Genomic DNA, 12,148 nt, shown 5'->3' on the forward strand with positions numbered 1-12,148 from the left:
TGTTTCTAGAATTAGAAGGGAAAGAGGAGGAAAGAGCCTGTCCAAAGTATTCCACAGAGGCTGCAATCTCCAGCCCTGCAGCAAATCCAGACACATCTTTACAACAGCCCACACTAAAGAGATTCACGTGTTCCTCAAAGGTTTGAAGCTTTTTTTCACAGCATTCTCCTTTCTCCACAGGCATTCTCAGTCTCTGCCATGTCGGGACATGGATCATCCATTCACCCTGCCATCTCAGCTCTGAAGCTTTCTCCCCAGGCTTACCAGTCAGCCATGAGCCAGTCTCCCCAAACCAGCTCCAAACAGGACTCCTGGAACAGCCTGGTGCTGGCTGAGAACCACGGGGACATCATAACTGCATAACCTGGCCCCTTCCCTACCAACTCCAGGCTGATCTGCTTGAGAGATGAAGAAGATGCCACGTAATCATCAAGTCAATGTTGTCTCCACCTCCCCTGCTCTCCTGCCTTCTCTCCCCTTGTGAGATGTTCCAACAAAGAGGTAAAGAGAACTTATCTGAGGTGGAGGGGAGCTCTTATGAAATGAACAGAGAAGACTCAAATCTCAGAGTAACTCAAGGATTTGAAGCCTTTTTTTCACCATTTTAAATGAGCCTCTCTATTTGACTGTCACCTCTTCCTGTGAAACAGCCTGAAACACAGAGATGGACACAGATCTTGAGTTTTATTTAACAATATCTGGCATTTTAATGTTCAGACAATGGTGGAGCAGAGACACTTCTTCTGTCACCATCCATTCTTTTCCTGAACAGAAGAAAATGCCATTGTCTTCTCACGACCCAAATTCAGTGATCTTCCACCAAACAGAGCCAGTTCCAGGACAGTTTGCTGAACAGACTTCACTAGAAGATTCTTTAGTGGCTTTAGTGGATTTGATATGATGTAGGGCAGAGAAAAAAAGAGACATCCCCCCTCCTCCTCAGCTCACACATGTAGAGCATTGCCTTCATTTTCCTAGATGGTCTGAAAAGTTCATGAATGTCCATATTTAATAGTAACTCCTTTCCTATTTATCACTACGAAATTGTAGGACTGTGTTTCCAAAAGGTTGTTGGCTGAGCCTGGAGTAGGTCTGTCCAAAGTCAAAGGGGGATTTTGGAAGAAGGAACCTTCTGGAAGAAGGTAGATGAGACCCATGGTGGTCATCAAACCCTGGAGGAAATGGCTGGGCTCTTCCCTGATGGATAGCAACAAGCCAGGCTTAGAGATGATTCAAGAGCACAGCAAGTGAAAGATGCTCTTCCAATGCTGCTGTGCCATTGCTTTTCAGACAGATAATTTAATTATTTTGCCTATCTTTATGTTGGTTTGGATGCCACTGGTGAAATCTGACTGTCGCTTATTTTTGGCTGTACTGTGAGTGCCCACTTTCCCACTAACAGCTGGCTCATGACACTTTCCCACATCTAATCCTTTAGGATTTCACTTTTTGCAACAAGCAGTGGCTTCAGCCCCTGCTGGAGGTGGCAGGGGCCATTTTCTTTATCAAGCATGTGAACAGACTTGCTTGCCTGCAAGAGAAGCACAACTCCATTAAACAAGACTCGACTGTTTGCTTGCCCATAAGGCTCTCACCTGCCAGGGAATCCTGGCAAATGGAGTTGGAAGAGATGCTAAGAGCCCACTGACTCATTCCCTTTTCCCAAAGGGATCAGTCCTGCCTAATCCAGCCCTGACTGCTCTGCCTGTGGTTTAACAAACTCAAACTCCAGCACAGCAGATGCCACAGCTCCCCTGGGCAGTCCCAAGTGCTTCACCAGATGCTTCCCGTGTTTGCATCAACATTTCCAAGGAAGGACAGCTTTGCCTGTCCACACAGAGGGTTCGTGGGAGACCTCATCCTGCAAGATTCTTCACTCTTATTTCTGTCTGCTCCCAAGCTCTGTTGCCCTTCTTGCCTTCCCAGCTCCTCTCTTCCCCTCCCTGCATCCAGAACTCGAGTACAGAACTACCAAGTGAAAAATCTCCAAGGGGGATTGTGCAACGCTCCCAAATGTGTCTCCCACTGTTTAACACTCCACAAGGAGTGTTCTTCCACACAAACTAAGGAAGATGGCTTGGTGAAGAGGAGAGTCATGGACAGGTTTGAAGCAAAAGAATGGCATTGCATTGTCTTTGTTTGAACTCACCCTTTTCCTCCCAGTGATGTAAAAGCTTCTCTAAGGAGAAGGATTCAACTGGACTGGTTGTGACTGGATAGTCCTGGACCCTCCTGCATTCCCTGTTCTCCCCATAGCTCAGATTTGCAGGGTTTTGGAGGAGTGAAGCCTCCACACTCCCTAGAGAAAACACCATGGCAATGATGCCATGGGAACAGCTGGGTGGTGATTGCACCAGTTCCCACTCTGTCTTGCAGAGCTAAGGCAGTGTTTAGCCTCATTAGTGTTAATTACATATGGGGGAAAGACATTCATGAAACATGAATAGAAAGAAATGAAATTCTGTGATTTTTTTTTCAGACTTGCTAGGCTTCAGAGAAGAGGCCAGAAATAGCACTGAAAAATATGAATTTGAGGTGAAAACACAAAGGTGTTTCTCCACTGGCAGGAAGATCTTTAGCCAAACTCCTCCTTGCAGTAAATCTCTTTTTAAATGGCAGTTGAGCTCTCCTGGGATCTGGCTGTGAATTCCTGGCCATAACACAGCAGCCTGCACCACAAAATGCCACGTGGCTCATGCCAACTTTTGAGATACCCAGAACTACCCTGGAAAGTCCAAGAGGGAGTGAAACTTCCTGGAGAGAATTAGAAGTCCAGACTAACCCCACCCCCATTTCTCCTTCCATGTGGAGGTTCACAGTTGTTCTATTTTCTCTTCCCTATTGCTGTGCTCCTCCTTCTTCCCTCAAAGCCAAATTCCCCCGTGGAATTTTTCTGTTGCCCTTAAAACCCACTCAGAGATGCCAGAAAGAACTCTGCTTATGATGCCAGAAGGAAAAATCCCAGCAGAACATATCTGCCTTGTGTCCCCTTGGTAGAGATTTATAAACTAGATTTTAGTCTTCCTCAAAGCCTGAAAAACCATTCTTGAAGCAGAGTGAGGAGCATTTACAAGTCCCTGCTAACAGAACAAGACATCTGCTTTCAAAAGGTGAAGCTCTGGGGGCAGTGAGGACAGCTTTAAGGGTAGAGGACAACTCTTTAGGGGTAGAAATTAGTTCTTTGGTTCTCCTTTCTGCACCAGAAGTTCAGATACACCAAGTTCTGTGGTTCTTTTCAATCACTCAAAATAATTGCAAAGCTGCTGTTGGCCCAAGAGATTTTGTCCTTTTCAGGCCAATGCTGATATCTGGATGATGAGAAACTGACCTCAGATGCAGCATCACCATTTAAGGTGGGGCACAAACACACCTTAATTGATTAATTAATTCCTCAGAGCTTCTAGTGACCAAATTACAGAATAATTTAACTCGGGAGGAATGAGATCAAGTCTCTCAAGGCCCTGTTAAGGCAACTTTTGAATATTCCCAAAGACAGAAATCCCACCATCTCTCTGGATTTCTGTTCCAGTGTTTGACTACCCTCATGCTGGAAATGTTTTTCCAAGAATCACTGGCAAATTAATTGCTCACAATTGGGAATTCCCATGTAAGGAGTCATTGTGGGAGGCTGAATGTGGTCACCAAGCCCAGGAATCACTCAGAGCCACATCTTCCAGGTAGGAGCTGGGATGGCCAGTGCAGGATGGCAAACTCCAGAAGTGACACACCAAGGGACACTCACAGCACAAGAGGATTAAAGTGCTTCCCCTTTCAGGACACTCAGCTCCTTCCAGCAAGAGGTGACAATTACAAAACTCCAGGTTCCACCTGAGCTCTGCTTTCCTGCCTCTGATGGGGGAGGCAGTTAGAGCCTGCTTTGGGAATGAATTAGATACAATTATAAGAGACCCATTAAGGCAAAGTAATTATTGGTTTTATTATTGTTTTTATTGCTGGAGAACCTAGTGAGATCCATACCAGGTCCTACACAAATACAGGACTGAGAACTACCCCTTCCCTGAGGAGCAAGAGGGAAGGGCCCACTCTTGCAAAACACCTCAGCACATTTAAAAATGCATTTGTGGGATTTGTTCCCCTTGAGATCATCCCTAATCAGGAATATTTTGATGCTGAAGGGTTTGCAGCACAAGGTTTGGTTGTACCAAACCAGACCTTGGCACTGGCCCAATGGCCAGCAAAGTGAGATGGGCAGATGAGAACCAGGACAGGGAGCCAAGAAAGGTCATTTAACCACTTATAAATGTCTTTGCTCTTTGTGGAAGTGCAGTATCTCAATTCACTGCAGTTATTCTTTGCAAATTGATCAGACAATATCCACGGATCACTTGCAATCTTATGGGCTTGGATGGAGAGGGTGCAATCAGGAGGAGCTCAGGAATTGCAAGGGAGCTTAAAAACCAATCAACAACTCTCAATGTAACATTGAAGCTGTGACTATGCCAGGGGTGGTGTTTTGTTTTGCCTTTTTTTTCCTCCCCCTGTGTAAAGTTTGAAACTTCCCAGGTCACCTGGGAAGGTCTCATGGAAACAGACACTTATTTGTAAGGGGGAGAGGGAAACCAACCAACTGAACAAGCTGTAATTATTTAAAGATGTAAAAATATATCTATTATGAAGTAGTATGGCTACCAATCCACGTAACTTCTACTCCTTTAGAATTAATGGAAATAAAACAATGATAATAAAACCAGAAGGTTTCTGCTTGATTCTGTCTACCCTTGTAGGCTTCTTGAAGAGGGTGGGGAGTAAATGATGAAATACTGAAAATGCACCTGGAGAAGAAATGGTGAAGTGTGTGCTGTCCCAGGGAGCTCACAATGAAAGAATTACAGGGAATTTTAAGTCAGAAAAGATGAAATCATATTTCTCAGAGCCCTGTTCAGTGAAATTTTGAACATACCCCAAGATGGAAATCCCACCACCTCTCTGGGTTCCTGTTCAGTGTCTGACCACCCTCATGGTGGAAATGTTTATCCAAATCATAGAATGTTAAGAGGTTGTAAGGGACTTAAAGCTCATCTAGTCCCACCCATTGCCACAGGCAGGACATCTTCCACTAGACCAGGCCTTATTGAACTTGGCCTTTGACACTTCCAGGGATGGGGCAGCCACAACCACATTGGGCAACCTGTTCCAGTGTCTCACCACCCTCAAAGTTAATAATTTCTTCCTAATATCTAATCTAAATTTTGCCTCCTTCAACTTGCACCCATTACTCCTTGTCCTATATAAAATTCCCATATAATAAATATTAGATTATTAACAAGAACCAAAATCTTTGGTAAATTAATTGCCTAGACCTGGGAATCCCTAAGCAATGAGTCATTGCAGAAGAACCAGTGTTGCCTCCAAGCCCCAGAGCCACACAGAGCCCCCTCCTGTAAGTAGGATTTGGGATGGCAACACAGGATGAAAAACTCAGAGGTGACAGACTCAGCTTGGAGCAACTCAAAACCAGGCTAGGAGCAACCAGGTCTAGTAGAAGGTGTGCCTGCCCATGGCAGAGAGGTGGAACTGGATGATCTTTAAGGTCCTTTCCAACCCAAACCATATAAATGAGGAAAAGCCCCAATACTGGTATCACCCCGAATGCAGCAGAGAGGGGAAAAGCCCTTGGGAGCACTTAGAAACTATAATTAATTAGATTTTTTGGTGGTCTCACTAACTTTTACTCAGTAGTTCAGCCTGAATGCTCCCAGCTGAACTTAGAGACAACACCCCCAAGCCAAAACCAGTTTGCCACTATCAGCGAGAGTTCAGCTCAGCCACCTCCCACTCCGCAGGGGCACAGCCCTCCTTTAAGCACCCAATCATCCTGCCAGGCTCTGCCCAGCTGCCTTCCCAGTCCAACCAGTTCACAGACCGGTACAGCCGGTGGGGTGAGTGAGACCAGCGCCTGGAACCTGCCCATCACCTGCCCTGGCAGCCAAATGGGGAGCTCCCTGCGATTTTGGGGGGGAGGATCTTCCTCCCTTATAAAAGGAAGTGGGTGGAAGGAGTTTGGGTGTTGGAGGTTCTGCTGAGGGTGGGTGCTGTGGGAGAGGAAGGGCTGTGAGATGCAGAGGGGAGGCAATGATGTATGGGGAGAAAGCCTCCTAGCCTAGGGAGAGAGCTGGATGCAGGAATGTGGGGTTTGGGGGAAAAGCAGCGGGTGCCTTCACTGCCCTGGGGCGATGGGGGTGACAATGGGGTGGGAACTCGGTGCCTGTTTTCTTAGGATGGCTGCAAATTGATGCTTGGCTGAATGTGAGAGGATGGAGAGCTCTGCACCCCCCTGACAGCATAGGAAGGGTCAGAGCTGTGCTTTGAAGTCCCTGAGGAGCCTTTCCCAGGGGTGTAGGGTCACAGAGGGTCTTCCTGCCAGCCCTGAGTGCAGGCAGAGCTGCATGGGCCCTGTCCTTGCCCTGTTCTGCTGTGGGCAGAAACCCCAGGCTTTTGTCTGGGCACAAGGACTGGAATGAACCTGTACAGGGGGAGGATTTTTCCTGGAGGCTTGGCTCCCTGCCCCAGAGCTGCAAAGGTACCAGCTCAGGTGGCCAAGCTCATGGTGAGATGGGTGTCATGCCCTCAGAGGTCTAGGGATGGTTTTCCTCCTCTTCCTCCTTGGATGAGACTAAAGTGGACATAGAGTAAAAATGTGAAATAAGGAGGTACATGGAATAAGGATGGCTGGTGGTTCTGATGTGCTTGGAAGCAGGGCAGTCTTCCCTCCTGAGGAAGAATGTTCCTTTGCTGTCAGACAGGCTGCAGCTGGGGCAGTGTGAGCATTAATACCTTACAGAGCTCCCAGCACTTCTAGTCTCTCACGAGGAGCCTGTGGAGAACTGATTCAGCAGCAGCTTTGCAGGTGATGAACCTCCCTAGGGTGTGAGCTGTCCTGGGGCTCAATCTGGGCTGCCTGACATGAAACCAGTGCCTGACAATCAGGGCAGACTCCTTGGATGAAGTGTGCCCAGCTATTTCTGGGGATCCAAACTGCTGCTGGTGCCTTTGGCAGCAGGAGCATCTTTTGAGCTGTGTCTTGATCAACATAGCATGCAGATTTTTTTTTTTTTTTTTTTAATAATCATCACATGCCCTTGAAGGCAAAGGACTAAAATCTGTTCCTTAATGTGTTTTTTTCCTGAGCCCTTCCAAAAGGGATTTGGTTTGTGCTGCAGCACAGGAATGGCTGGCATGAGGTGGGAATGGCTCTTCTGGTAGAGAACTGTAGAATTGCTGTTGATTTTCTCATCAAACTCTCTCAGATCTGTGCAGGTGCTTCAGAGCCCTGTACTGAGTGCTGAGGAGCTCGAAGCTGAGCCTCTGATCAGTGCTGGGATTAGTCTGCAGGGAGAACTGGTGCTGTGGGATGAAAGCCAAACTGAGCTTTCCTTGTACACCCACAGCCAGCAGAAGTCCTCAGAAAAACTGCAAGTGACTGGAGCTTCATGCCAGAAATCAAGCTCCTGGAAGGAGCTGCAAGATGGTGCTGCTTCATGTCCCCCTCCTGCAGAGCCTTCTGCTCCCAGATGCTGTTAGCAGAGTGTAGGAATGCTCCCCAACTGGTTCCATACCATTGCAGTCAGTGGGGCAAGCAGTGGGGTGGAGATGTTCTAATTCCAGGGCTGAGCTTTCCATGGGAGCAGCACTTCCCAAGGTGTGTTAGGGAAAAGATGGGTCACTGACCTGTGCTAATTCTGGGTCACTGATCATGAAATCACAGAATGGAATGGGTTGAAGAGACCTTAAAGATCATCTATTTCCAACCCCCCTAATGTGGGGGCAGGGAAACCTTCCACTGTCCCAGGGAAAAAAAAAAAAAGGATTTTGGGAGATTCCCCAGGCCAAATTCCTGCTTGTAGTGTGAAAACTGTCATTGGAATATGTTGTTCAGGGCTGTGTTGGATTAAATGATATATATCCACTAGGATGGAAACTCTTCCACCTCCCTGGCTGTATTTATCTTCACAGACTTTGCCACAGGAACTTAAGGAGGAAAACTGGGAGAATTTTTGTGTATTTCTGAGTTGCAGCTTCCCTTCAAGTCTAGGGCAGAGTGTGACAAAGACCTGCTAATCCCTCCACAGCTGCTGGAGATGCCAGAGGGCCCATCAGTGAGGAAGTTCCAGCTGCTGACCTCCCCTTTTGTGGGACAGGTGGTGGTCAAGGTGGGGGGAAGCAGCCAGAAGCTCAATGTCAATGACCTGAATGCCCTGAGGCTCCAGGACTCCCAGGTGAGCTGTGCTGCAGTTGAATTTACAGATCCATGACAAGTCTGAGGGAAGTCACCATTGTCCTGCACCTGGGTGACAGAAGGTGAATGTTTCCCTAAGGGTTTCACCTGGCTAAATTGTCTTGTCAAAAGTCACACTAGGTCAGTCCTGCTGGGGCTTCACTGGCCTGACACCCCCAGATGATGATTTGGACCTGTCTGGCCAAACCCTGGTGCAGCCTCACCTCTGATTAGAGGTGAGGAGCAAAATGAAAGGCACAAAATGCACAAAGTGGGTAGATGAGTTAGAATGATGATGATAAATTTCAAACCCCTGAGTGTATGTCCTGCTGGGCCTGATGGGTGCCCCGGGAAGGATTCAGATTTGAGTGGCATCTGAACACCTTGTGCTTCAGGCAGGCAAAGAAAGGAATCTGCAAGGATGACCCCAGCTCTGATGGGAATAGCTTGGATGCTGCTGAATCCCATGCTCAGAGTGGGCTGTAGAAAATAAATCACTTGTATGGAAACAGCCAGAGGTTTTATCTCAAGGAGTATTCAAAATCAGGCTGGATGAGGGCTGAGCAACCTGGTTGTCCTTGCCCATGGCTGGGGGCTTGGCATGAGATGAGCTTTAAGGTCCATTCTAACCCAGGTGTTTCTAGAATGCTGTGATCCTTTATGGATCACCAGCACATCCCACCTCTTTTCTCAGGTTCACGGGAAGAACTTGTACCTGGCATTTGTGACAGCTCAAGGTCCCTTAGGACCAACTGCAGAAGAGACAGCGCTGCAAAGAGAGGCTGCCTGTGGGGCACACTGTCCTGCCCAGGGACAGCAAGGACAGGCTGCTGCTCCACAGCCCCATTCCCAGGATGAGGAGCTGCAGGAACCCCAGCACTCAAGATCTGAAGCCCCAGAGGCAGCAGAGGGTCGGGGCAATTGGCTGCGCATCCACTTTGGGATGTTCGGCAGCGTCCGGGCAAACGAGTTCTCGAGGGCAAGCAGAGCCAATAAAAGGGGGGACTGGAAGGATCCTGTGCCCAGGTATTTCCTCTTCTCTTTTCTCCCAAGCCTGATCTGTGTGGGAATGCTCTTAGCCTTGGTTTTCTCTGATAATTTTTAAGGCATGAGTGAGTGTGGGGTGTGTTCAACCAGAGAATCCACAGCGGGATTGCAGGATACAATTGCCTCAGCTCTGCTGAGATTTATATCTTGGAGAGAGAAATTTTAGGATTCCAGGCTGAATCGTGCCCTAAAAATGCCAGTTTCTGCCAATTATGTGTTTTTAAAAAAGCTTTGGATAAATAGCAAATGTCTCATACACCTGGAATCACAGGCTGGAGTGATGCTGTTGAAGGCAGCAATGAATTGAAAGCATGGCTCTGGTTTGTGTCCTATATCCCACTGGATCTGTACAGAGCAATGGGGAAGAGGTTGCCAGAGAAGCTGTGGCTGCCCCTGGAACCCTGGAAGTGTCCAAGGGCAGATTGGACAGGGCTTGGAGCAACCTGGGGTAGGGAAAGGTGTCCCTGCTCATGGCAGACAGTGGCCCAGGATGATCTTTGGGTTCTCTTCCAATCCAAACTATTCTATGATTTTGTTTTGGAAGGATGACTTTATTTCTATACAAGTATTTTCAGACACAGTTTTTTGTGCTACTTTTAACATTCACTTCTCTGATTTGTGGACTGTTCTGCTGTGGGCTTGGCCATCCAGGGTCACAGGGCAGCAAAACTCTCCACCAGCTATGTGGGTTCACCACCAAGCTTTGTGGCTGCATCATTAGAGATGCCACCTTGCCTTGAGACAGTGGCCAGCTGCAGAGTTTAATAATTAGCTCAGAGATGTTTCTGATGAGAAACTCCCAACTTCTCTGCTTCTCCCAGGCTGGTTCTGCACTTTGAGAGTGGAGGCTTCCTTGTTTTCTACAACTGCAGGATGCTCTGGTGCTCCTGTCCGAGGGCTGACCCTGCCTCTGACATCCTGTCTGTGCAATTCCACCGTGGCCGGGCGCTGCGTGCCCTCTGTGCACCCCATCCCATCTGCTACACACTCCTAGACCAGAGGCATTTTTCAGGGCTGGGTGAGTTCCAGGGAATAGGGGCAGAAGGAGAGATGGAGGAAGGAGGGTGGGATGTCTGCAGATGCAGAAGTGCATGTCTGGGTAGTTTTCAGTCTAAGAGCTTCTGGTTGATCCAGCTGAGGGAATGTGGTCATCTTTAAGGTCTGTAACAATGGTGGAAGAAAGAAAACCTCTTCCAGTCCAATCCCAGCTCTAAGTCTACTCTTTGGATGCCAAGTCTGGTGCAGGGAATGGTGTTGCTGACTGTGATTCTCAAGGCAGAAATCACAGCTTGGGGCCAGCAGCCTGCATTCCCTTGATGAGAAATATCCTTACTTGTCTCCTTGTTTCTGGCTCCTTCCAGGGAACATCATTAAGAACGAGATCTTGTACCTGGCAAGGATCCACCCATTAACACCAGGCTCCCTCTTGGCTCTCTCAGATCTGGAGCATCTGCTGGACTGTGCCATTCAGTTCAGCTCTGAGTGGCTGCACAACAAACTGCGTGGCCAGGGGCTGCACCCCCAGGTGTACCAGAAGGAGCAGTGTCCCCTGGGGCATCCCCTGAGGAAGGACACTTTTGGACCCTCGGGTGGCTTCAAGAGACTGACATGGTGGTGCCCTCAGTGCCAGCCTGAGGTGCTGCCAGGGGATGGGGACCCTTCCCCAGTCCCTGAGTGACCTGTCCTGCAGGGTGCTGGCTGCTCTCTGATCCATCCTCTTCATTGTCCTAGAAATGGGGTTTTTTTGAGGCTGTTGAGTTTGGTCTTTAGCGAGTTGGCAGAGTTAAGCACTCAGTGGAGGTCCCCTGCAGAAAGGAAAAAGTGGATTTCCATTTTTTGTTGTTGTTGTTGTTGTCAGGGGTGGCACAGCAGTGTAAAGAGTTTGACCAGCTCTAAGGTGTTTTGGTTGCCCTGTTCAGGTGGCAGTGGATGGGATATGTAAAGGGTTGAGCAGGGGATTGCTGTAGTCTGAAGTGACCCTGTCCCTTGACCCTGGAGGACTCAGCAAAACAGAGGATCTGCCTCTGCCTAAACAGCTTGATTAATTAGAAATTAACTAATCCTGCCTCTGGAGCTGAATCTTGTGTACTGGGCTGTGGTTAAACATGAGGGGCTGTTCCCTGTGTCAGATCTGACAGGAACATCTCCTTCCTTCCAAGTCAGTCAACATATCCAAAATATATGTTAACAGTCCTTGGTGCAGCTCATCTCTGCACCCACAGGCTTAAGCTTTGTGGCAAACTGCCAATCCAGATCTCACTGTAAAAATAATAATAAAAAAAAGTGTGACAGTGCTGCAAAAACTTGGGATCTCCAAGGAAACCTGAAACAAAAAGGTTTGGAAATAGAGCTGTGTCTCTATACACTAGGTGGGAACTGCTGCTGTCCTCTCTCCCTGGATTTGAGTTTATTTTAATAAGAAGTTATTGACTCGAGCTAAAAAATAAAAGCTGGAATTAGAATTGGTGATGTTCATCTCAATTGTGTCCTTACTGGCAGTTTCTTGGTTAAAAACTGGGGTGTACATGGAAATTCCAGCTGCCTGAAATTGGTCAACAGCTACATCTTTGCTGCCTGAAGGATGATACCAGTGACTTTGCTTAGGTGTGTAAGTGTTCTCATTAATGGGAACTGGATTTGAAGATGGATTGCAAATCAGCTGGGAATGCTGGAGGTAAACACCTCTGTCATGCAATGCTTGCAGAGCCTCTCCCCTGGGAACTGCAACACCTTTGAGTGGTTGCAGGTTATGGGATTGCTGAACAAACCAATTAATGGGATTATGGGGCCAAAGAAGGTGGTTAATGTCCCTTCTACAGGGTAAAGTGCCCTTCCAAAACGAAGCATCATAGAATATCTGAGTTG

At 47.8% G+C, this 12,148-nt stretch overlaps 3 protein-coding genes across 6 annotated transcripts in view; all 3 read left to right on the forward strand.

Annotated features, from left to right (window-relative positions):
- GATA4 (GATA binding protein 4) overlaps positions 1 to 4,714 on the forward strand; it is a 29,033-nt gene extending 24,319 nt beyond the window's left edge. For all 3 annotated transcript variants that reach the window (XM_079298218.1, XM_079298216.1, XM_079298217.1), the window contains one exon: positions 181 to 4,714. In XM_079298218.1, coding sequence (XP_079154344.1) covers positions 181 to 363 — 183 coding nt within the window. In that variant the 3' untranslated portion in view covers positions 364 to 4,714. The remainder of the gene's footprint in view (positions 1 to 180) is intronic.
- LOC306798267 (gallinacin-9) overlaps positions 1 to 12,148 on the forward strand; it is a gene marked incomplete at its 3' end in the record, with an annotated part of 229,457 nt that overhangs the window by 125,166 nt on the left and 92,143 nt on the right. The window lies entirely within an intron of this gene.
- NEIL2 (nei like DNA glycosylase 2) lies at positions 5,687 to 11,745 on the forward strand. Of its 2 annotated transcripts, none has more exons than XM_079297575.1 (5): positions 5,687 to 5,900; positions 8,091 to 8,237; positions 8,931 to 9,262; positions 10,105 to 10,301; positions 10,645 to 11,745. In XM_079297575.1, exons 2-5 carry the CDS (start codon positions 8,100 to 8,102, stop codon positions 10,959 to 10,961), a joined length of 984 nt encoding a protein of 327 aa, XP_079153701.1. In that variant the 5' UTR covers positions 5,687 to 5,900; positions 8,091 to 8,099; the 3' UTR covers positions 10,962 to 11,745. The 2 variants fall into 2 exon arrangements, with proteins under 2 accessions (XP_079153701.1, XP_079153700.1); XM_079297574.1 differs by lacking the exon at positions 5,687 to 5,900 and adding an exon at positions 6,057 to 6,098.

Source organism: Erithacus rubecula (assembly GCF_903797595.1).
Source record: "Erithacus rubecula genome assembly, chromosome: 2".
NCBI classification, from domain to species: Eukaryota; Metazoa; Chordata; class Aves; order Passeriformes; family Muscicapidae; genus Erithacus; species Erithacus rubecula.

Excerpts from the sequence above, each read along its gene's own strand:
- NEIL2 (XM_079297574.1), top strand. The coding sequence starts at position 6,078 with ATGCAGAGGGGAGGCAATGAT. Across the intron at positions 9,263-10,104 it reads TGGAAGGATCCTGTGCCCAG|GCTGGTTCTGCACTTTGAGA; the intron begins GTATTTCCTCTT and ends TGCTTCTCCCAG. Across the intron at positions 10,302-10,644 it reads GAGGCATTTTTCAGGGCTGG|GGAACATCATTAAGAACGAG; the intron begins GTGAGTTCCAGG and ends GGCTCCTTCCAG.